The 26,320-nt window shown below is 40.4% G+C and overlaps 1 protein-coding gene across 7 annotated transcripts in view; it reads right to left on the reverse strand.

Annotated features, from left to right (window-relative positions):
- VWA3B (von Willebrand factor A domain containing 3B) overlaps positions 1–21,025 on the reverse strand; it is a 189,442-nt gene extending 168,417 nt beyond the window's left edge. For 6 of the 7 annotated variants that reach the window (XM_046660379.1, XM_046660380.1, XM_046660378.1 and 3 more), the window contains exons 1-4: positions 20,852–21,025; positions 15,036–15,263; positions 3,579–3,673; positions 1,473–1,723 (exon numbers count right to left, since the gene is read on the reverse strand). In XM_046660379.1, the coding sequence (XP_046516335.1) occupies positions 1,473–1,723; positions 3,579–3,673; positions 15,036–15,231 (542 nt within the window). In that variant the 5' untranslated portion in view covers positions 15,232–15,263; positions 20,852–21,025. The other variant, XM_046660377.1, reaches the window with a different exon arrangement.
- Between the last annotated feature and the right edge of the window lie 5,295 nt (positions 21,026–26,320).

Genomic DNA, 26,320 nt, shown 5'->3' on the forward strand with positions numbered 1-26,320 from the left:
AAGGGGGCCGGCCTGGTGGCACAGTGATTGCAGACCTAGGCACTGCTTATCAAGCCATGCTGTGGCAGCATCCCACATATCAAACAGAGGAAGATGGGCACGGATCTTAGCTCAGGGCCAGTCTTCCTCAGCAAAAAGAGGATTGGTGGCGGATGTTAGCTCAGGGTTAATCTTCCTCACACACACACACAAAAAACTATTGAGGGAAGTTATTTTCATGAACAGGCAGGTTTATGTGCAACTATATTCTATCAGTAGTAAATTTATAAGGGTTCATTAAGATATGCAAATCAGAAACCATTTTATTACTCTAAAATTTTACTTCTGATTCTTTTATGACATTGTTTTCATGTTCTGAAAGATTCCCATCAGTTGCCTTTTTTGGATCAAAGATAGTATTGTTTTGAGTTCCGCAGAACATACGTTTTTAAATCCTGGGGTAATTTGATTAAATCATTTAGTTTGGGCTTGGAAATGTGATGGAACCTCCCCCTGAAAAAGAATGGCATTTGAATTTATTTATCTCTGTGCTTTTAATTGAATGAATTATATGAATCATATATGAATTCATAATTGTAAGAATTATATGAATCATAGACTAAATGAATCAGCCTGATTTGTCCCTCATAGCCCACCTCCAGAAGCAGAGGCCAGCTCACACTTGTGTCACTTCTGAGTGGCCCCTCCTGGTAGAGAATCCGGCTGAGTGGCATAGATGCTATACCATACATTTGCAACCAAGCTAAAGTGTTGCAGACTTAAGTACTTCCTTCCTTCAATGATACGCCTGTGACAGAAACAGGAACCTGGGACAGAACACAACTAGGTAACATCCCCAAAGATCTGGAAATATTTTACTTAAAAAAGAAAAACTCAATTAGGTAGATGCCCCCCTCATCCAGATGTTTCCTGTCAAGGAGGTCCAGCCACTATTCCACATGAGAAGTTTGCACTAAAGTCCAAATTCTCGTGAATCCAAGAATCCGTAAATAATTGACTGTGAAAACTCTGAAATATGGGAAACTCTATAAAGCCAGCCACCTGTCGCTCTGATTAAAGGTGGTCAACTTACAGAGGAGGTCAACTTGAGTTGCAAACTCAGTCTGAAAAATAGTGAAATCTGGGACAAGTCTGAACTCATTATCCAAGCCAAAAGCTAAAATATGTAAAGGGATTTTATGCCTTAAATATATATTCAATACAATTCACACTCTTATATTCTGACCTTGCCATGCATTGACAAAGAAGTCTGTTTTTAAATCTCTTCTAATTTTAAAACTAAGATGCCACATGCAAAACAGATAAAAGTTTTCTAAGATTTACTCCTTGTGGGTTTTCTTCTGGAATTACATATCCTAGGAAATTACAAGATAATACCGCCTCCCTCCCCGCAGAGATAACCATGTTAGCTATGCTACTTAACTCCAAATATATGAAAATTACTTACAAATTTCCTTCCTATGGAAACTCACCATATGATATTGAACTTGGCTATGTGAGACACCTGCTCCTGGAGGACCATTATTAGAGCATCTTGGCACAGATTAAGCTCCTCCTCCAGCATGCCACCAAAATCCAGCACTATGGTGATGCATTGTTCCAAGATGACACCAAAAATCTGCCGGCTTTTGCTAGTGAGCCAGTCCATCCGCAGCTTGTAGGTCTCCACGGCCTCTGCTAAGTCCTCCACAAACTGACAGATGAGCTCTGATTTGGCTGTCAACTTAAAATAAAATTGAAAAAACAAAACAAAATAAAAACACCCCAAAATAAGTCAACTGAACCACAGTGTAGCCGGAAACAACAGGGTCCACTGAGTCATGGCTCCCGTCCTCAAGAACTGTGCATTAATTACACTAATGTGCATTAGTAACAATTTGGTAGATGACCCTCCAAATTCCCGGCTTTCAACTGAAAAACGCTTGGACGATTCCCGACAGAAGAAAACGTGATGAGGTGTTCTATTCAAAATAGAGCACTCTTTTAACCAAATGTGTTTCTAGATTGTGTTTTATCTTTGTAGTTACAGAATTATCTTTATCAGAAAATGCCCAAGGGCACAGATAGAAGAAAAGAGAGATCAGCAAAAAAATAAAACGCACTAAAAAGTTTTCCTAAGTACAACATGCCAAAAATATTTCTGAAAATGCTTCTAAACATGCCAGCGCATCTGCCTGGCTCCCTTGGAGAGCTGCCGCCCCCGTGACTCCTCCTGATCACGACCTTTGTCCCATGTCCTCTGTCTCTCAGGCCAAGCTCCCCTGTGCCTGGATCACCTGAGCACCCATCGCTGTCACCAACACCTCTAGGGGCTGCCCCTGAAAGGTGACAGAGACTTGTGGGCAATTTCTTGTACACACACATAAACCATTGTTCACATAGATCAGGCACAATCATGCAAGGCTTTTCAGGGTGGAGGGAGATAGGAGACACAGAAAAGGAATAAGAAAAAAATGTTCCCTGTTCTGTGAAGAATCAAATTTTAAAAGATCTGGTACTTTAAAAAAAAAAACTTCAACAAACCTCAGAGCACCCCCAAATACCTAAATTGTTAAGAAAAATGTGTCTTCTGAAGACATCACGTAATTCCACATTTTCATGCCTCGGCTTGTGTTGTCCCTTCTGCCTTAAACTCCTCTCCTCCCCATCCCTTTGTGTCTCTCAAGCCTATTCCTCAAGCTCCAGCATCATTTCCTGCTGCTTTCCACGGCTCCTTCGGGCAGAATTCCTAACTCCCCCAGCAGCGTCCCCAGCACTTACTACAAGTCTCCACCACAACACGGAAACCAGGGTGTGAACATGTGACACGGGCTGTGGAGGTGGAGTTAGGTGGCGAAGACAAACATTTTCAACAGTTCTGTATGGATTTTACTGTGGTTCAGATGAAAAAACATATTTAGCCCACCAAACTCAAAAATCCATGGATATTATTGCTTAGGACCAGGCTAAGCATAAAAAGTAATGTAAATTTTTAGATATTAATAATTAACAGTCCCAGTGGTGCATGGATGCACCCTGACATGAACAGATGTCCATAAAGCCGCGCGATGGGATGTGCACCTCCGTGAGCTCCTCGTGGAGCGCCAGGGTGTCCACGGGGCCTGACGTGCTGGGGGGGGGGGGGGGGGGGGCCGGTGCGGGGGGAGGGGAGTGCAAGGGAATGAAAGACTCCAGTAGGAGGCGCTGCTCGCTCTCTGTCCGCCACTACCTGCGAGAGCGGCCCTCTAGTCCCAGTGCACCCGTCAGATAACATCAGCTGGCTCTTGCTTTTCAGCTAACCTCTGTCCTACTGATTTTTTCCTTTATTTTCAAGGGAAAATAAAGTGTTGATATGCAAAGGTTTTCACCTCTGGTCAAGAGCTTTCTGCACTCATCTCTAATAGGTCAAGTGCTTCCCTCTCCGGCTCCATGGCCCTGACTTTCACCACTCTGCACACGGCCAGAAGAAAACCTCCAGCCCCGATAAGGCCTAGGCTCTGCTGCATCGGTGCAAAGCAGCGTGAGCCTCTCCACGGAGCCCACTCCCAGACCTCAGCATCCGCTCACAGGACCTGTCCATCAAGGGGACTCTGACTTACGTTGTATACTCTGCCATCTTCCGCTCTGTAGAACTGTGGAAACAGACCATCTGCATAGCGGGAAGCCACAGGTCTCCCCAGAGAAGTCACATAATCTGCGTGTTTACAAAGAGAAGCATTCAAAATGGTGCATTACCAAAGCTTTTTATTTTTATTTCAAAATGCTTTTCTCTGGCGCCATTCAAAATATATCCCCGGTGACACCAACAATCTGTGATGCTTCGTATTCTGTTCCAAATAATGGAGTATTTCTAGGTGCTATGATAAATGTAACTGTTTATGGCGGGTGTAATCCTTCAATGCATGAATGAATAGGGAGGAAGAACAGGGTTTGTTCCTTGGTTTCCTGGTTCTTTTGTCCAGAATGATTAAGGCAAAGGTCAACAATACAACAGAGCAATTGTGTTTAATTCCCGACAGCTTTTATTCAGGACTTCGACCTAGTTTTCAGAATTTTAAAATTTAAACTTAGATATTATCTATTGCTCTCTCCTGGGGGGGTTCATGAATAAATGAGTGAAGTGAAGCAAGAAGGTAATGGAGTCAGAATACTCACACGGAATGTCAAAACCATAAGATTTTCTCCTTAGATTATATGCTCAGCTATTCAACACCCATGGCACAAACACTGAGCACCCACTGTGTGCGAGGCACAGTGCTTACCGGATGAGAAGACAGTGCTGCCTGAGACATACTTCTACTCCTTCATGGAGCTAACAGAAGGCTACAGAAAGGCTTTAAGGACTAACTACAACTTGGCAGGACAGAAGATGAGGTAAGGCTTCCCAGAGATATTTGTATTGTGACGATGATTTTATCGTTGTTATTACTAAGTCCCAAAGGTGGGAGAGAGAATGGTGGTACTCTCGGACCCAGCACCTCCTTTCCTCTGCCTTTCTAGGGAGGCAGGCTAACAGCCTACTTTGGAAAGGCAGAAAGGGCAAGGCTGAACTTAACAGCCTCTCAGGCCAGGCACAATCCCAAATCACCAGGAGTCATAAAATTTACAAGTCTTGAAGTCCAGTGATCATAACAGTAAAGAGTAAAAAATGAATACTTGAATTTCATCAGCAATAACCTCACTCAATAAACCTCTCAAGCTCAAAAATCTCCATTTCCAAAATTTCAACTTCTTAACTGATATTGATAGAGCAACTTCAAATCACCAGTAGTATTCTCTCTTTACCTAAGACATTTATCTGGAGTCAGGGGAGGGGGCTGTTTTTTGAGGGTTAAAGGAGATGAGTCTGTGGAAGACTCTATAAGCTGTAATGCCAATTAAAACGTAAGGCATTGTGAGTTCTGCACCCCGTAATGGTGGAGTAGATTCTACTGGCTAACCCTCATACAGGAAAATTATAATTCTGGACAAAACATAAAAATACTTGAAGGCACTAGAGAGCAATCAAAAATACGCAGAAACTCAAGCAGCATTAATCCTTGAAAGAAGGAAATTGGTGAGACTTGCATTGATTTAGCAGGGGTGGCTGAGTTTGGAATTTGAGTCCAATCAAGTTACCTGCCTACCATAACAGGAATCAGCTCTCCACCCATCAATTGATAAATGGATAAACAAACTGTGGTAAATCCATACAATTCATCTCCTTACATTATTTGGCCATAAAAAGGAATAAAGTACTGGTACATGCTACAACATGGATAAAGCTTAAAAACATTATGTTAAGTGAAAGAAGCCAGTCACGAAAGACCACGTATTACATAATTCCATTTATATGAAATGTCCAGAACAAGCAAATCTAGGGAGACAGAAAGTAGATTGCTTTGGGCTGGGGGTCGAAGGGTAGGATGGATAGCTAAGGAGTACAGGATTTCTTTTTGAGGTGATGGTTGCCCATATCTGTAAATATACTAAAAAATGCTAAACCATACACTCCATATTGGTGGATAGTACAGTATGTGAATTACATCTCAATAAAGCTGTTATTTTAAAAAAGCACATGTGAGAATCTAGCTGTTTTCTGTTAAGATAGACACTAAAGAGATTTGCAAAAATGTGAAAAGATGCCACGCTTCTCAGTAAAATTTTTTGTTTTAGAAAATAAACTTATTTTTCTTAAACATATTATGTTAACATAAAATGGATTTGTTACCTTTAAATGAATTCATAAATATTTTTAAAGTTTTTAGTTTTAACTTCCAATACAGTTAGTATCAATAGATATAAAACGCATAACCTCTTATTAGTACAAGAGATTAAAAACAAAGACATGATATGAAAGTGTATAAAGGAGGCGTAATGAATTGAATAAAGAAATATCAAGGTAAAAACATTTAGCTACCAGTAGTAGGTAATCAATTCTAATGACAGTGGTTTTCTCATCAGAAATCATGGAAGCCAGAAGGAAGTGGCACAATGTTTTTTAAGTGCTAAAAGAAAATAACTGTCAACCCTAAATCTTATTATCTGGTGAAATTATTTTTCAGAAATGAAGGATAAATAAAGACATTGTTAGACAAAGAAACCTAAAAGAATTTGTTGCCAGCAGAGGTACTCTTAAAGAAGGAATTTTAAAAAGTGCTATAAACAGAATAAAATACGAAACCTTGAAAGACCAAGAAAGAAGAACATGGTAAGCATAAGTATGGGTAAATACAATAAACTTTCTTTCTCTTCTTGAGTTTCCTAAATTATGTTTGATGGTTGAATGAAAAATTATAGCACAACCTTGGGGGCTGGCCTGGTGGCACAGCAGTTAAGTTCACATGCTCCACTTTGGCAGCCTGGGGTTCACCAGTTTGGATCCCTGGCATGGACTTAGACATGACTTATCAAGCCATGCTGTTGCAGGTGTCCCACATATAAAAAATAGAAGATGGGCACAGATGTTAGCTCAGGGCCAATCTTCCTCAGCAAAAAGAGGAGGATTGGTGGCAAATGTTAGCTCAGAGCTAATCTTCCTCAAAAAAAAAAAAAATTATAGCACAGCCTAATGTGATTCTCAGTGTATGAAGAGAAAATAACATATAAATGGAGAGAGTAATGGGACATAAGCAAAATAAAGTTTCCACTCTTTATTCAAACTGGTAAAATGTTGACACAAGTAGACTTTGATAAGTTATATATTTGTGCTGTAATACCTAGCACAACCACTAAAAAAGTTGCATGAAGAGATACACTCAAAAATACTATAGACAAAAACAGAATCCTAAAAAATGTTTAAGTAATCCAAAGATAGGAAAGAAATAATAAATGGAAAACAGAAAAAAACAGAAAACAAAAAGTAAAATGGCAGACAAGCTCTAACATATCAAAAATTACATTAAATGTGAATGCTATAAATACAACAACTAAAAGACAGAGACTGGCAAAGAGGATTAAAAAATGACCCAATAATAGAATGTCTACAAGAAACTTGCTTCAAATATAATGATGTATATGTTAAAAGTAAAAGGATGAAAAAAGATAGTCATCTAAGTATTAACAAAAAGAAAGCAGGATTGACCATATTAATCTCAGAAGCGTAAACTACAGAACAAAGAATATTACTAGGGACAGAGCAGGACATTATATAATTATAAAAGTGTCACTCCACCAGGAACACATAGCAATCCTAAATGCATATGCAGCAAACAACAGAGCTGCAAATATGTGAAGCAAACACTGATGGAACTGAAAGGAGAAATAGACAAATCCACAATTATAGTTGGAGATTTCAATACCACTCTCTCAATTTATAGAATAACTAGACAGAAAATCAGCAAGGATACTCAACAACACCATCAACAAACAAGAACTCATTGACATTTATAGAAAACTCTCCACAACAAGAGAGGAATACACATTCTTTCACATATACACATTTCACATTTACTCATTTGCACATTTCAAGTGCCCACAGAATATATACCAAGACAAACCATATCCATGACTATAAAACAAACCTCAAAAAATTTAAAAGAACTAAAACCAAACAGAGTATGTTCTCTGTCCACAATGGAAATAAACTAGAAATCAATAACAGAAAGATAAAAGGAAAAATCTCCGAACTCTTGAAAACTAAATAATATGCTTCTAAAAATCCATGAGTTAAGAGGAAGTCTCAACAGAAATAAAAAATACTTTAAATCAAATTAAAATTATAATACAACATATAAAAATTTAAGGGACACAGCTCAAGGAGAGCCAAGAGGGAAATTTATAGCATTAAATGCTTAACATAAGAAGAAATGAGAAGTCTCAAATTAATAATCTAAGCTCTCATCTGAAAGCAAAACAAATCCAAAGCAAGCACAAGGAAATAAACAATAAAGATCAAAGCAGGAATCAATGAAATTGAACACAGGAAAACAGTAGAGAAAATCAATTTAAAAAAAGCGTCTTAAATTAATAAGATCAATAAAACTGACTAACCCCTAGCAAGACTGACAAAGATAAAAAGAGAGAAGATATGAATTACTGATATCAGGAATGAAACAGAGAATATCACTAAAGACCTTGCAGACATCAAAATGAATAATGGAATACTACAAACAACTTTATACACATAAATGAGACAACTTAGATGAAATAAATCAATTCCTCAAAAAACACAAACTACCACAACTCACTCAATATGAAAAATAATTTGAATAGCCCTATACCTATTAAGAAAATTAATTTCTAATTAAAAACTTCTTGAAAAAGAAATTCCTAGGCCTGGATAGGTTATCTGGAAAATTCTACCAAATATATTAAGAAGAATTAACATTCTACACAATATTTTCCAGAAAATAGAAGATGAGGGAACACTTCTCAACTCATTCTATGAAGCCAGTATTACCCTGATACCAAAACCAGACAAAGGCAGTATAAAAAAAGGGAAAACTACAGACCAATATCCTTCATGAATACAGATGCAAAAATCCTTAACACAATATTAGCAAGTAGAATTCAGCAATATATAATAAAAACAATTATACAACATGACCAAGTGATATTTATTCCAGGATACAAAGCTGGTTTAATACTCAAAAATCAATCAATATAATCAACCAAATTAACAGGCTAGGGAAGAAAAATCACATGATCTTTTCAATTGGCACAGAAAAAGTATTTGACAAAATTCAATACCTATTCATGATAAAAAAAAAAAAAAACTTTCAGAAAACTAGGAACAAAAGGGATCTTCCTCAATTTGATTTTTTTAAAAATCTTAAAAAATCTACAGCTAACATACTTAACAAAGAAAGACTGAAAACTTTCCCCCAAGATCTGAAATGAGATAAGGACGTCTACTCTCACCACTGCTATTCAACATAGCACTGGAAGTTCGAGCCAACACAAGACAAAACAAGGAAATACTAGGCATACAGATCAGAAAGGAAGAATGAAAACTTTCCCTATTTGCAGATGACATCATGGTCTACCCAGAAATCCCAAGGAATCAATAACAACAACAAACTCTTAGAATTAATAAGTGAGTTCAGTAAGGTCACAAGATAGAAAGTCAACATTTAAAAAAATCAACCATATTACCATACACTAGCAATGAACATGTGGAAACCAAAATTTAAAATACAATATCATTTATAATTGCTCAGAACAATGAAACATTTAGCGTAAATCTAACAAAACATGTGCAAGACTTGTATACTGAAAATTACAGGACAGCTGATGGAGGAAATCAAAGAAGCAAATAAATGGAAAGCTATTCCATATTCATGGACTGGAAGCCTCAAAATAGTAAAGACGTCAATCTCCTTAAATTGATATACATTTCCTATCACAATCCCAGCAATATTTTTATAGACATAGACATGCTTATTCTAAAATTTGTATGTAAATGCAAAGAAACTAGAGTAGTTAAAATAATTTTGAAAAAGAATAAAGTAAGAGGAATCAGTCTACCCAATTTCAAGACATTATATAGTTATAGTAATTAAGACTGTGTGGTATTGGTAGAGAGACAGACACACAGATGAAGAGAACAAAACAGAGAACCCAGAAATGGCCCTGTGGAAGAAAAGTCAACTAATTTTTAGCAAAGATGCAAAAGCAATTCAAAAGAGGAAGGGTAGTCGTTTAAATAAAAGGTGCTGGAGTAACTGAATATCCATAGTCAAAAAATGAAATATATAGAAACTAACTCAAAATTGATCACAGGCTAAATGTAAGACACAAAACTACGAAAATTTTAGGAAAAAAAATAAGAGAAAATCTTTGAGACCCAGCAAGATCCAGCCAGGTAAAAAGTCAATAAATTGGACTTCATCAAAATTTAAAACTTTTGCTCTGAGAAACTCTGTTAAGAGGATAAAAAGACAAGCTACAGACTAAGAGAATATATCTGCAAACCACATATGTGACAAAGGACTCATCTAGAATATATAATGAATACTCAAAACTCAATATTAAAAAAACAATCTAATTAGAAAATGATCAAAATACATATGAAGAAACATTGATTTTGCCAAAGATGATATACAGCAAATAAGCACATAAAAAGATGTTCCACAAAACTAGACATTAGGGAAATACAGGTTAAAACCACGTTGAAATATCACTATACAACTATCATAACAGCTAAAATTATTAACTGGTGACCATACCAAATGCTGGTGTGATGTGGAAAAACTATGTCACATACATTACTGATGTGAGTAGTAGAGACATGCTGGAAAACAGTCTGGCAGTTTCTTAAAACAAAATAAAATAAAACAAAACAAAAAAGTAAATATACACTTAACATACCACCTAGCAATTACATTCCTGGTCATTTATCCCAAAGAAATGAAACTTACGTTCACACAAAAACCTATAAACAATTGTTAACAGCAGATTTATTTGTAATAGCCCAAAACTGGAAACTACCCAAACGTCTTTTAACGGGTAAGCGGGTAAACAAACTTCGGTACATCTATACCATGGAATACTACACTGCAATAAAAAGAAACAAACTATTGATACATGCAACAACTTGGATGAACTTCAAGGAAATAATACCAAGTGAAAAAATGCCAATCTCAAAAGGTCACATTCTATATGATTGCATTTATATAAACCTTCTCTAAATGATGGAAAACAGACTGGGGGTTGCCAGGAGTTAAGGATGTTGGGGAGGTAGGGTGTCTGTATGACTATAAAGGTGTAACACAAGGGAGATCCTTGTGGCGATAAATAGTTCTATACCCTGACTGTGGCTGTGGTTACTCGAATCTACACAAGTGATAAAATTACACAAAATTATTCACACACAGTGTATCAATGTCAAATTCCTGGATTTGACATCATACTACAATTTTACAAGATGTAACCATTGGGAGAAATTGGGTGAAGAGTACTTGGGATCTGTCTACACAATCTTTGCAACTTCCTATGAATCTATCATTATTTTGGAATAAAAAGTATCAATCAATGAATCAATGATCCAAGAAAAGAGAAAGTAAACTAAAGACAATATCAGATAAACAAAAACTGAGATAGGCTGTCACCATCAGACCCGCACTACAAGAAATGCTTAAAAGAAATACTTTAGGAAAGAACACCAGATGGAACCTCGATTCTTATGGGAGGGAAGGATATTATAAATAGTAAATATGTGGATTTTAGAATGCTATTTTTTTCTACTCAGTTTCTTAAAAGACAAATGACTTCCTAAAACAATAATTATAACACTGGATTGTGAGATTTATGATGTACGTAAAAATAAAATATATTAAAACAATAACACCAAGGAGGGGGTAGGGGGTAAATGGAGCTATACTGTTGCAAGATTCTTACATTTTACATGAATTAGTACAAAGCTAACTTTTATCACACTGTGACAAGTTAAGGACATAGTCACTAGAGCAACCACTGAAAATATAATGCAAAAAGGTATACCTAAAAAGCCTATTGACATCTAATTGGAAAAAGAAAAATGGAATTAAATGAAATACTAAAAAATATTCAATTTGCCCAAAAGAAGGCAGGAAAGGAGAAACAGAGGGGAAAGAAAAAAAATGAGCCAAATAGAAAACAAACAATAAAATGGTTTACCTAAATATAACCATATCAATTATTACATTAAATGTAGAGAACCAAACACTACAATTACAAGACGAGATTATGAGGGTGGGCTAAAGAGGCACTCTTTAAATATGGAGACTACAGATAGTTTGAAAGTAAAAGACTGTAAATGTGTATGCCATGTAAAAATTAAGCATGAGAAAGCTTCAGTGGTTGTACTGATTTCAGACACAGTAAATGTCTAAACAAGGACTACCCATCTGAGATAAAGATGGACATTTCAAAATTATTAAAATTTTTCAATTCATCAGAAAGATAATGACAATTCTAAATGTGTGTGCATTTAGAGCTTCAAACAACATGGACAAAACTGACAGAACTAAAGGGAGAAATGGATAATAGACAAAAAATCACTAACGATACAGAACATCTCTACAATACTATCAATCATCTGGGCCTAATTAACTTTTATAAATATTACCTCGCAACTGCAGAATACACATTCTTTTCAAGTGTGTATGAAATGTCTGCCAAGATATACACTGGGCCATAAAACAAATCTCACTAAATTTCAAAAGACTAAAATCTTATGTTCTCTGATCTCAATAAAACTAAATTAGAAACCCAACAAAAACAAGATATCTTTAAAAGTCCTAAAATATTTGGAAATTAAACAGCATGTCTCTTAAAACCATGAATCAAAGAAAAGATCACAAGAGAAAAAAGAAAATACTTTGAACTCAATAATAATGAAAACACTATCAAGATTTGTGGGCTTCAGCTAAAAGCATTGCTTAGAGGAATACTTATAATTTTTAAATGACTATATTAGAAGAGAAGAAAGGCTTAAAATCAATTATCTAAGTTTCCACCTTAAAAGCTAGGAAAAGAAATGCAAATTAAACTCAAAGTAAGTAGAAGGAAATCAATAGTAAATATCAAAGCAGATATGAACGAAATAGAAAATAAAGAATAGAAAAAAATCAACAAACCCAAATTTGGTTCTTTGAAGACAGTTATGATATACCCCTAACAAGTCTTATTAGGAAAAAAGTGAGCAAAAACACAAATTATCAACGTGAGGAATGAAAGAGGGGACATCACTACAGATTCTACAGGCATTAAAAAAATGTTAAGGCAATAATATGAACAATGTTTTGCTAATATATTAGAAAACACTGATGAAATAAACAAATTCCTTGAAAAACAACTTTCCCAAACTGGCATGATGAAACAAAAATCTGAATAGCTCTATGTCTATCCCAGAAATTGAATTTCTTATCAAACTTTTCCTATAAACAAAACTCCAGGCTCTGATAAGTTTCACTGGGGAGCTCTATCAAACATTTAAAGAAGAAATAGTACCAATTGTGTACAAACACCATCAGAACACAGAGGAGGAGGGAACACTTCCAAATCATTTTACGAGGCCAGCACAATCCTGATGCCAAAACCTGACAAGGACATTAAAAGTACAGAGCAATATCCGTCATGATCTTAGACGGAAAAAATCTTTAACAAAATATAAAGAATTGCTATTTTTGCTAATATTTATGACTGGATTATAATTATTTGAAATAAGAGAGAAAACTGCATTCAGTCTGTTTCCTTATATAGAAATTCTATAGACTCCTGATTTTGGCAGACCCCTACTCAAAAAGTATTTAGATGGTCAGGGCTGCCCTTGTGGAAGGATAAATAAGAAAGCATAGCCTGGGCCCTGAAGAGCAAGGCCTTGCCATCAGGATGGGCCTCTGGATCAGTCTATAACAACCACATCCCCTAGACTTTCCTTATTACCTTATTATTATTATGGAAGAAAGCTCACAAGGAAACTGGTGGAAAAATCTGAAAAACATGGTATCAACGGCTCTTCAATAAATATTTGTTTAATTGGCTAATTAATTGGCCAATTCAGAATTACTGAGTGAAATCCTAGTATTGGAAACTGCCCTGACTGAAGAAGTGCTCCTCAGTTGGGGTGTTACTGACATGTTGGACAGGACACCCTGCTGGGTGGGCTCCTGCACACCCTGCGAGACACTCAGCACCCCTGGTCCCCAGGCCCTATATTTCAGTGACAACCCAAGTCAATATGTCATCCAAAAAACCAAAGAAATACCCACACCCTCACACAGTTCCATACTCCTTGTGGGAGGGCAGGACTACTGGGAGTTGAGAACCAACATTCTAACCAATGCATTTAGAAAAAAGTGGACCATAAGGCAGGCCACAACAGGAAAATAGCATGTTCTCCCAGAAACCACACACAGCTATTGTCTTAATGAATAGCCTCCAAAAAGGGGTTGCACATCCCAGGGAATGAGCAAGACATCTGCTGGGGTATGATAAATACAAATAACTTCTATTTATCTTTTATTTCATCTTTAAAAGAAGAAAGAAAAGGGGCCAGCCTGGTGGTGCAGCGGTTAAGTTCACACTCTCTGCTCTGGCGGTTCGCAGTTTGGGATCCTGCACATGGTCCTTTGCACCACTTATCAAGCCACACTGTGGCAGGCATCCCACATATAAAATAGAGGAAGATGGGCACAGATGTTAGCTTGGGGCCAATCTTCCTCAAAAAAAAAAAAAATGAAGAAGAAAGAATGAAATTAAGCATTAATAATATTTAATGTGTGGATTGACCATTGTACTTCTATATAATATACACATGTTAGGGGTCTGTGAACAAATATTTTTTACTGATAAGGATGTTGGATTAAAACAAGCTCAGAGACCTGTGGTTTTTGAGGGGCTTTCAGAACCAATGCAGCCTCCCCAAAAGCTATAGGGCAGCATGCTGGTTGGGTTTCCAGCCAGTGTTGCTTTGTGAGTACTGATGCGGGCTCAGTGAGTCGAGGAGTCAAAAGAAAGATTTCTTGGACTCTCAAGGTCTGGCAGTAGTGCTCTTTTATTCAGAAAATAGTATGGAATAGCATGGAGACAGGACCCATGGGCAGTAAGAGCTGCAAACATGGATTGCGGGTAGGACTAAATTTAAGGTATAGGTATGTTATCTCTGCATATCTCATATGAGTTATCTCTTTACAAGACAAAGGAAAGAATATGTAAAAAAAAGTTGTTAAAATGGTATCAGTGCAGGTGGGGTCTGGTTATTGGGTGGTCCTACAACTTTAGATAAGAATCAGATCAGATTAAGTAAATGGCTGAAGCCACCACCTTAAATATCATCTTCAGCTAAAGACAAAGGAGGATGTTGGTGGTGGGGCGAGTCAATTACATGAGGTTACCAGACAAGTACAGTAGACAAGAGTAAGATTATTATGCAGGCTTAAGTCCTTGCCATCCCCATTAAGAGTTTCTAGAGATAAGGCCATCCCCCCTTCTTCAGGGTGCAGAGAAGGAGACGCCCCTACCAATGGAGATCTCCCTTATAAATGTAAATGTCTCCCAACAAATGGCAAGCAAATTCCACTCCTCAGAGCCTCCTTCCCATCTGCAGTTTTTAAAAGCAACCAGCCTAAAATAATCCTCACCAAGTACTATACCTTCACAATGTGGGAATCCAATCTGTGACAAAATCTGTTTCAAGGTCAATTTGTTGCTCTTAAGCCCATGCAGTTGAAGCCATTCCTCGGATGAGATGAGGCTCTGCTCAGCCAAGTCTGTTGTGGCATTGCTCAGTCCCTCTTGACTCCACAGCTGCTGCTCAGAGATGGTAGAAGATGAGCCAGACGTCTCCATCTCTGAACCAGAATTTAATTCACAGGGACCTCCTGTAAGGGCAATTGTCAAAGTCAGACTTCCCAAAAACTGGGAAACAATCTAACATCAATAGAGGATTGGTTTAATATAAATTACAGCAAATCTTTGAAGTGGAATTCTATGTATTAGTTAAAAGTTATAATATAGATGTATATTTGTTGGCAAAGAAGGTATCTACATATAATGCTACAAGATATCCATAAAATTCAACACATATTTTTTCCCTTCCACTGTCTCTTGATATCCTGGGAATTTTGGTTGATGCCAAATTCCTTTGAAATAGTTCTGGGAATTCCCCAAGGGGACTGAAATCTGTATTCAGGCTCTCTGTTTTCTCACTCCTACTGTCTGTACTTTCCTCTGAGTTCTCCTGCAGAACCCCTGACCTGGAGCCTGTAGATTTTGTGTGATCTGTGACCTCTGGTAGGATGGATCTATGGAAGCGGTGAAGGGTCTCTGACAGAGCTAAGGGTAAATGGGAAAACACAGGCGATTATTATCAGGAAAAGCCATGAGAAAAACATGAAGTAACTTTCCTTTTCTAGTACACTCATGTTTCATCAGGAAAAGAGGCAACTGCAATAATAAACTTCACTAATATCACACTGAGATAACTACTGCTAACATTTTGGTGCACTTTTTCTAGTGTTTTTATAGACACATATATATTAAAATTAGTTATATGTACATACCAGTATACACACAGAAAAAGGCCTAGAAGCATATATGTCAACAGGTTTACAGTATTTTCTCTGTATGGTGAGAATGTATGTGGTTTTTGCCTTTTCTATGTTGTTTAAATTTTTGCATCATTTAAACATTTCTAAAATAGGATTTACTTTTATAATCAGAAAAATACAAAAGTCTTCCCTTTTGGAAAATAAACAACCACTCCTGAACCTTCATTACACATCAGTATTCCAATTATAATCACATCTGACCTTTTGCTTCCAAAGAGGATAAAGAAGACAAAACCCTGAAAGGAGACAGCTGTTCTGCAGGTGGAGTGGCTAACTGAGGGCCAGTGACAGGGTGGGAACCAGACTGCAGCTCAGCCCAGCTGGAATACACGGACGCACCTTCTGAATGCTTTACTTGAACGTTTTATTCTCTGGGACTTTAAAGTTGGACTTAAATGTTCTGGCTACCTGTTCTAGGACCAACTGGACTCAAGGCAACATGCAACATATTAAACTTAGCTGCTTATTGGTGCCATGGAGTCCATCTCAACTCCCAGTGACCCTGGGTATGGCAGAGCAGAACCCTGCCTGGTCTTCCTGCGCCATCCTCTCACCTTCCAGTGCTATATCAGACAATGCTCTGTGGCTATGCATAGAGTTTTCATGGCCAATTTTTTTGGAAGTAGGTGGCCAAGTCCTTCTTCCTAGTCTGTCTTAGTCTAGAAGCTCTGCTGAAACCTGTCCACCATAGGTGACCCTGTTGATATTTGAAATACTGGTGGCATAGCACACAGTATGACAACCGACAGATGGGTGGTGTGGTTCCCTGACTGGGAAAGGAACTCAGGCTGCAGTGGTGAGAGTGTCAAATCTTAACCACTAGACCACCAGGGCTGGCTATTAAATTTATCTAGACCCACCTAAAAATAGCCAGTGACACAAGAGGAAAGGAGTGGCCAAAGTAATGCAATCTTAACCCACTCACCGCGACGTCAGGCAGGGCTGGTAACTTGGAGAAAGGGTAGAAAACTCTGCTTACCCCTGCGTGCAGAACGTGCAATGCACAGAAAAGTGTTCCCTGGACTGCGAAACTTTTCAACAATGGAAATATCCTCTTTTCCCATTTTCAACTCCGTATTTCCTAAGTCTGAGTGTTACGACATAAAAATTCAACACAGAAATCAGCTGGACCCAAGCTAGGGAGGTTTTGTGAAAAGTTAGAAACATTATTATTAGCAAACAATTAACTTTATGTCTATTCTGCATAGTATATATTGAATCCCTGTAATAACCTTATGAGGTAGGCAGTACTATTATTTCCATTTTACAGATAAGGAAACCAGCACAGAGAGTGGTTAACTGACTTGCCCACGATCTCACAGCTGGTGGGGGTGTAACTGAGATTCGAAGCCAGGTCATTGGCTCTAGAGCGATGTTCTGTGGCCTTTAGTATAATAGGAACAACAGCAGGGGCTTCCATTTGCAGGCCAGGCACTGGCTGAGCGTTCTCTATGCACTATCTCATACATTCTTCATAACCATACCAGTTACACGCTGCTAACACCCCACTTACAGCTGAGGAATCAGAAGCTTCAAGAATTTAAAGAGGTTGTTCAGGACACACAGGCAGTAAGCGGCAGAAGCAGGAGTCAACGCCGTTTCTTGACCACCCTGCTACGGCTATGACTGAGCTCCTGCAGCTAGGCCCTATGCTACAAGCCGACAGATGGACTGCATTCCAGTGGGACTGCTTCCTGTTAGCTCTCTTGGGTCTTCACTGTGAAGACACAGACACTTTATTCTCAGAGGTCGGGCTCAATAAGCTTCCTGGCTCATCATTTTCAAAGACAATGATTTCCATTTTACGGTTTATGTGAATTTGTGTTGTCCATATATGTTGAACTCCAAAGGTACACAAACTCATATTGTGAAGATCTTGTCTTCTTTCTACAAGGGTTTAATTTGATGAGAATGTTACCATAGTACTTGGTGAGCATCATGTAGGAGTGGGAAAGTTTGGAACGAAAACTGTGTAGGCCCCTTCTTAGACAAGTGATTCCTGTTCTCTAGAACAGGGACACGACCTGTGCACCTTGACCCCCAGGGTTACTGCAAGGAACACACATGCTGATGCGTGAATTCTGCATAGATAAGCACTTGATATATTGGAAAGAGCTATGTACAAATAAGTTACTTAAAAGTCGCTGTCCTTTAGTAATCGTGCTTTGTTTCATACCCCTGCTTTTACTCTAAGTCCCTTTTCACCCCCGAGGCCCCAGTCCTTTCGAGCTATGATGTTTGGGGTCCTCCTCCGTTAGAATCACAGACCATGACAACAACAAGAAGGGCAGACTAATATCTTCAACTTTCTTTCTGAGATCTGTTCAACAAAGACTGCCAGCTGAAAGACTTTTAAATTTGACCCATGGTTCCTATAGAAACAAGAAAAGGAAGCTCAGAATAAAGATTTTTGACTATTTCACCATTTCCAGTTAATCCTTCTCTTTCCTGAAACACACTCAGTCACCTCCTATGTTCTTACTAGAGGGAGCTAAGCTACATAAACTGTCCTAATAAGGCTCCTAAACTGGATTTTGGAACGTTAAAGAAAGTCAGGAGAATCATAGCTTTTGTTTTTAAGCCAAATGGACACGTTCTTGATTCCAAACAAAAGGCAACTGAATCCTCCAGCTAAGGCGCACACCCTAGCCGCTTCTGCATGCACACGACTTAACATATTAAACATAAAAAAGTCTGGTTGGCTCTATGGAATCTGAGAGCCTGCATGAGTCACTCTGATTCAGATCTTGACTCAGGGTGTCTTAGCCTGAGAATACCCTTATTGTTGGAAATGACAGCAACTAGAAAATGGAGCTTATCCAGAGAAAACAAGGAAGGAAAGAGAGAAAGGGCATCTCAACAGAAGGGATGGTCCTGCTCAAGTGGAATAAGAGCTGCTTTGCCAGAGCAAGGAAGCCTGCTGGAACCACGCTGCCAAGGGACCCTACAAAGTGACCCCTCCGCACACAGCACACCTGCTTTCCCACCTCCAAGGGCCCTCAAGGAATCCTAGCCATCAGGGCCCATTTCAAACCCTGCCTCCTCCTTTAAGCCTCTCCAGACCCCCGCCCAGCTTTGCTTTGACACTTCACCAATATGGCCTTGGGCACTTCAGGTCTGTCCTCTCTAGACTGAAAAAAGGTTCAGTGACTACAGAGACAAACTACATGAACGTCCTCAGCACTGTGCCTTTTAGACAGCAGGCACTTTGTATGGGTGTTCAGGTGAATTAAATTGATCACTCAGAATTACTGAGAATCCTGATTTTTCAAACAACGCAAAGACTTGTAGTTCTAACAAGGGTAAGATCAGGAAAGAGCTGTCTCTTTAACAGAGACATTATTTTCTGGATATTACTATGTTATTATTATCACTATTATAATTCAGAGTTTCTTCATCTGAGGTTATTACAAGTTGGAGAACAGAAGAATCCAGAAGTAAGAAACAACAAATCCCAGTTGAGCATTGCCCTAAGTTTTAAAAGCTATCCCAAGAGCCAAAGTCTGGGGAAATAGGAAGGGATTTCTTGAATAGAAAGAGAAGTATAAATGGAGGAGAAACAAAAGGAAATGAAAGTCTAAGCTGAAGGCAGGGGCAAGTAGGCAGAGTTCTGGGGAAAAATAGAAAGGTTAAGCTGGCACATGTCCAAAGGCCCCAACCAAGGAAACTAGGGGCTCCGTGTACAGCCAGCCCGTGCTGCTGGAGTCTGCCTATAGGGGGCAGCCAAGAGACGCCCGTGGTTGTCCTGAGGTGAGCACCTTGTGGAAGTCCTCACGGCTTAAGAGAGCAGGTCCTATATGGTCAGAGGTTGAGACACAGTGCACGACATAGAGTCCATTAAATTCAGCTTAAACATTCGGTGTACTTCTACCTGCTTTATGATCAACACCCAAAACTTCCCATATCCTTGTTAGTTACTGAAAAAGAAGCCTGGGCTAGGTGGGCATATCTTGTGATTTATGTAAGTTTTGAATTATGGTTGCACCAGAAAGAAAGGAAGCTGGGATGAAGCCCCGTGGGTATCCTGCCACAACTGTCCCCCAGAAACCCTTAATCTCCTTCCTCTTTATTCTTCTGCCCTTGAGGAGCAAGGCTAGGCTGTGATCATCTGCTCAAATAATGTGGGCAGAGGCAGGGAGACTGAAATGGACTGTCCCACGGTTGAGAAAATAGGGCCAGGAAAAGAAAGGCTAAGAATAATCGGGGCGCTTTAGGGGGAAGGTCATTGCTGAGGAGAAACAAAGAGCCCCCAAGAAGATGAAGGGAAAACTCCACCAGGTGGAAGCTAAATCTCCTTAAGTTTTATGTCCTTATTTTTTAAAAAAGCAAAAGAAAATGGGGGCTCCTGTTAATGATGTGATTGCGAAAAGCACGTTTGTGTGGAGGAATGGGGGAGAGCCTGAGGACATTCTGGGACAGAAAGTTGTAGAAAGCTTTAATCCGAGCAGAGAGCTTTCAGTTTTAGACTATTCACATTACCATTACTTTTTAAAAATAAATTTCTCCTGGTTCTTGTATTACCTCGAAAGCCCAAGTGGACTTCACCTTCTTGTTACTGTTGGCCCGTGGTAAGACAGAAACTAGGAAAGCTGGTCCTCCACCAGAGCGGCTGGGGGCGAGGTAGGTAAGAGCTGTGCAGTAGGAGGGCGGGGTACCTCGTTTCTTGGCCTGACCCTAGTACCAAACTGTTAAGTGAGTCCAGGCAAGTCGCTGAGCTTCCTGGGCCTGTTCCCACATCTGTAGGTGGGGGGTAGTCCAGCTCAGAAACTGTGTAAACTCCAAGATTTCCCTACGCAGCCTGTCGGAAACCTCAGCACCTCCGACGTTCTGGCGTGGAAGGGATCGCATCCCACACTTACTAGACAACGTCAGATGAAAAACGAGGCGGTTCCTATTTCAGCAGCCACCCGCCCATCCTCCGGGGGCCGTGTGACCCGGGAGGACGGGCGAGGTACGCATGCCGCCGGCTGACAAGGCAGCGATTCCCGCGGGCGAAGGGTCCGCGCTTGGCGCGAAGGATCCCAGCCGTTCGATTTCTCTGTGACCCAAGAGCCAGCCGCGCGGCCTGTTGACCACGGCGTCGCCGCGGTTGCTCGGACACGGCCAATCACGGAGCGGCTCCGTGAGCTGGCCCCGCCCACGGAGCGCGCCCTGCGGAGGCGGGGCCCGGGGCCGGGGGGCGGGGGGCGGGGGGCGGGGGGCGGGGCTCTGAGGCGGTTCCCGGGGCGGTGCGGAATGCAGGTGACCGGGATTCTCTAGGGACCCACGACCGCCACCTCGGACGCGAAGCCAGGGCCCCATGCCAGGGGACAGGGCGGAGGGCAGTGTCTCCTGCGCCTGCCATCATAGGGAAAATTTACCACGGTGGTGAATATTAACTAATTAAGTGAACAAATAAGTACACAGACAAGCCCGGGTAAGGGGCGAGGGCGCGAGCGGACGTGGAGGAAAGCGCCGAAGGCGAGGAGGAAGCCGGTGCCCTGCAGGAAACGTTACAATTAACTCCTGTACTTAACTTTTCCGCGCGCGGAGGGCTTACCCTGCGAGATTTTGTTTCATTTTCACCTCAACGCTGCGAAGAGCTATTGTCTTCATTTTACAGTTGAGGGAAAGAAGCTTGAAGAGGTGGGGCAGGTGGTTGTAGATAGCTCAGCCACGGAGCGAGGGAGGACCTGAGACCGCGGGCCCAGGGAGCAGCAGTTTTACAAATTTGCAATTTATGAAGCAGGGGCTGCAGTTGCCAAAAATACTCTCATCTAGTAGATATGAGTATTCCTATAGGCATTATTTTCTCCATTCTGCTTTATTTTTAACCCTTGTTTTACTTTTACCTTATCAGGTAAGCAAAGAGCTGAAAATATATGCCTGTGAGTTTTCAGTCACTTGGGAATAAAATTGTGCTTATGAACATCTTTAAACCCTTAATAAAAGATCCCACAGGCAAGTATTGTTTTACTAGATTGGGATATTAAACTCTTTTAGATTTTAAAACTCAAAAAGTGAGATCATTTGTAGGTTTTTGAGTCAAAGATCTAATAAAACAGTTAATATTAGAACTGACTAATTCTGTCATCAACAGAAAAGTCTAATTCATCCACAGGGGTTTATTTTTCCTACTTTTTTTTTTTTTTTTTTTTTGCTGGGAAAGATTCACCCTGAGCTAACATCTGTGGCCAATCTTCCTCTTTTGTTCTCTCCCCAAAGCCCCAGCACATAGTTATATATTCTAGTTGTAAGTCCTTCTAGTTCTTGTACCTGAGCCACTGCCACAGCATGGCTACCGACAGATGATGGTGTGTTTCTGCCTCCACCACCCCCAAACCAAACTCTGGCTTCCAAAGCAGAGCACCCCAAACTTTAACCACTAGATCAGCAGGACTGGCTCTCCTACATCTTTTTAAACGCCTTTATAACTGTGAAAGTACTGAAAGGTTTGATCTCAGATCACGCGTCATCTGTAGAGTTATCAGATTGTATACCATTGGCGCTGCAAATGACACCTGCCAGCTGTACCACCCAAAACAAAAACTCAGTGCAGAGTACTAAAGATCCTGTTCAGAAGGGAAGTAGCACGGCAGTCACACCTACATTTGCCAATGCCACCTTAAACTCTGCTGTCCACACCCTGCCAGACCAATATTATAGGGTGACATGGGTGAGACAGAGCACACCGCACCCACACAGTCAAACCCACTGCCTCACATAGTCACACCAGGCACTCCTGTCCCCACCTTCGCCCCGTGCCTTCTCCCATCCCTGGGACACTTGCCACGTATATGCAAGTAACTGCAGCTGACTCTATGCTTCTGTCGATTATGTTTTTGTGCCTATAAGCGTAAGTTCCTATGAAAATGTTAAACATTAATTACTTAAATTGTAGACAGATAAGTGAGCCGAAGTTTAGGTTATTTTAAAGCGTTGCATAGCTGATACAGACTTCAGTTCAGCCAGCCACGGGATGGTTCACCTTATTTTTGTTTGTCGAGGGGTCTGGAGTGAGAATACCTTTAGCACAGTTGTGATATACCATTGTACTGAATTTTAACAACTTTGTTTTGAGTTTACATTTTACAGATCATTTATATCCTACCCTCAACCTCAGTAATTGACATTTATCACATCACTCCCGTCCTTAAATTAATGTCTAACCTGAATTTACCACTCAGGGCCCAGATTATACTTTCAACCTCTTTGCCCACAACTCAAACCCTCCAGCAGCGAGACTAACCTGGTCTCTGCCTCTGACCCAGATGCCTTTACTCAGCCCATCCCCTTCACCTGGTTTGCCCCAACTTGGAAGCCACATCCCCCCAGGTCCTTCAAGGTCAGCTCAAGCTCCTCTCTCTTCACAAAGCCTCTCAGGGACACTCCAGCCCCAATCGTTTCTCTCCACTTGTCCAGACTCAGAGCCTCAATTGTCGTTACCACCCTCTTGGCAGCCCTGTACTGCCTCGTGACAGCCCTCACATTGTTATTTGACCTTTGTGCTGTTTACTTTTCAAGTTGAATGGTTTTTCTTCAAACAAGTCGAGCACCAGCGCTACTTGGGCTATGATCATGATTAGAATCTTTGGGGGGAGGGGTGGAGGGAAGATGCTAAATGAAATGAAAGGAGGAAAGGCAATTTTCCTAAGCCCACCACAAAAACTGCAGCCAGAGGAAAAGAAGAATGTTAATTCAAGGGAAATGTATATATGTGTGAGAAAGAGTCTGAGATGGAATTAACACTGAAGGGGAAGGAAGGGGAAGCGGGAAAGTGAGAGTGAAGCAATTAAATCAGGCAGCAATGCCTGCTGAACCTTGGTTGGTACTGTGAGTCCAGGTGTTTCGGCTATCAGGGCTGCCTTGAGAGAGGGGGTGGGAGTGGGGAAGGCAAACTCTCAGTGGCTATTTGCATATATTGTGATGTTCTTCAGGTCACTGTTCATTATTTGGCGAGTGAGTGCAGGCCTGTAGCTGTCAATCTCAGGTCTTTCATGAAGAACAGAGCTTTTAGGCACAACAGTTCTACTCTTGACAATTACTGTGTTCAGTGTTAATCAGCATTTAAAAAGAATAGCTAGAATTTACTGAATGCCAGACAATTTCAAGTTCTAGCACTTTAAATATACCACTTCATTCAGTCCTTACAAAAGTTCCAGGAAGGAAATACCATGATTATCCCCATTTTACAGATAAGTAAACTGAGACATAAGATTAAGCAACTTCTCCGAGGCCACTCAGCTAGTAAATGGTGGCTCCAGAATTTGACCCCAGGCAGCCTGCCTTCAACACCCTGCTCTCTTAATTATATGCTGTGTTGATCAATTTTTGGCTTTAGTTTTTTCCAGAAGAAATTTTCTGGCATCTCAGTTGTACAGCGTTCATTTAGATCTGAATGTTAACGCCCTCACTGGATTTGAATGGGCTTTTAAGAGAACATATTTCAGTTTTAAAGGGTACAAAGCAGATCTATTTTCTAATGACCCTCCCTCCCACACTTCCTGTTAACCAACGCCCTTGCAATGTGGCATTGCTTTTCAATTAGCTGGATGCCTTTTAGTCTACTACCGTATCCCCATAGCTAAATTAGGAAGAACTGAGTGACAACATTTTGTCTAAACAAAAAGTCCCCAACACTTGGAAGTTTAAAATCACTCTTCAAAATACATACTTATACCAAAAGCTGCCCAAAACCATGCTCCTGGGATGAGATTTCCATCACATGGAAATCGTGTTCAGGAAGGGGCCTGAATCTTGCCTTGGCCGGTCATCCTTCCCGGCGGTTCTGAGGAAAGGAGTGCATCCATGGCAACAGATGATAAGGCACTTCCTTATTCTAGGTCCCTGCAACCCCAGTGCGGGTGACCTGGCAACCCCGTGTGGGTGCAGGACTTGGGCACAAGTCTAGGGCCTCTCTCTCTCCTTCTAAGCTCAGGTCTTTCTACCAGCTCCTTGCTGAGCCCGGAGGGGCAAAGGTGTGGCGCTGCTCATGTGGGAGGAAGAGAGGGAAGAGGGTCTGCCCACTGGAAGAGGTGAGCTCTGATTCGGCTGCCTCTTTTCCTCTTGGAGAAAGAGCAAAGTACCAGAGAGAGAACCACACCTGGTGGATAACTTCACGAGTTACGTACCAGTGCCAGCTCGTGAACTTGGCACCATCAACCTCCTAGAGTCAGATCCAATTAGATCCATACTCCCACTTCCCCAGGAGTGAAGAGGAGAGAGGAGAGAGAGAAAGAGCATAACAATAGAAGATTAGAACATTCTCATTGATTAATCTTATTATAAAAATCCTGCATAGAATGCCAGTACCTTGAATTCAATGGAATATTTTTTAAAGCAATATTTTAAAATTTGTAAAAGTATATATCTTTCTGCCAAGCAATTCCACTTCTAGGTTTCCTTGAGAACACACAAAAGTATTTTCATAATAGCAAAATAATGGAAATCGTCTAAATGCCTATTAACAAGGGAGTGGTTGAAATTATGGTATATACTGTCTGTGATATGGCAACAGTTTAAAAGAATAAGTTTATTTGTTATAATATAAAAGATCTCCAAGGTATATTGCTGAATTTTTTAAATCATGTTGCAGAACAAATACATGCAGTGTAGTGCATTTTATGTTAAAATACACACACGCACACATTGATGCATTCACATGCTTGCTTCCACTCATAGCCCATGGGCCAGAGCAAGTCACATGACCCCACCTAATAACTAGGAGATGGGGAACCATGGGGAATAATCCCTGGGCGGTGGGAATTTTTCTTTGTCCTGTAAGCCAAGATTTGGGCTTTGGAGAACAGCAGCCAGAGTTGCAGGCACTCTGCTTTTCACGCTTGAGGAAATGAAGTCGAGAACAGGCTGCCTGGTGGAGTGCGGGGGCAAGGGCACGTGGAATGTACAGAGAGCCAGAAAAGACACACACGCACACACATATGGTCCAGCGTCATCTAAAACTATATACAGATTTGCCCTGCTGTCCGAAAATTCACTTTACGCAGCTTTGCTCTTATGAAAGACCTACATTAGTAACTGTTCTCGCTAAGCAAAGGAAATCCAAAGGAGTTTTTCACTTTCACAAAAAAAAAAAAAGGCAAAAAGCAAAAATAGCGTTCCGCGTTCATCTTGCAGCAAGCAATGCATTATAGAGGCAGTGCACCCTCGCGGCGGGAGCGGCGCCTCCGGGCTTCTTCCCGGGGAGCTGCACTCACCATCTCGCATCAAGACGCCAGAGCTTGGAACAGTGTCTGTAGCATCTGGGCTTTATCTCGATATTTTGGTAGGTTATTTTTTGGGTCGGCAATGCTCAAAAATTTTTCCCATATAAATTAATGGTAACTGCT

This window comes from Equus quagga, chromosome 5, assembly GCF_021613505.1.
Source record: "Equus quagga isolate Etosha38 chromosome 5, UCLA_HA_Equagga_1.0, whole genome shotgun sequence".
Taxonomy (NCBI): domain Eukaryota; kingdom Metazoa; phylum Chordata; class Mammalia; order Perissodactyla; family Equidae; genus Equus; species Equus quagga.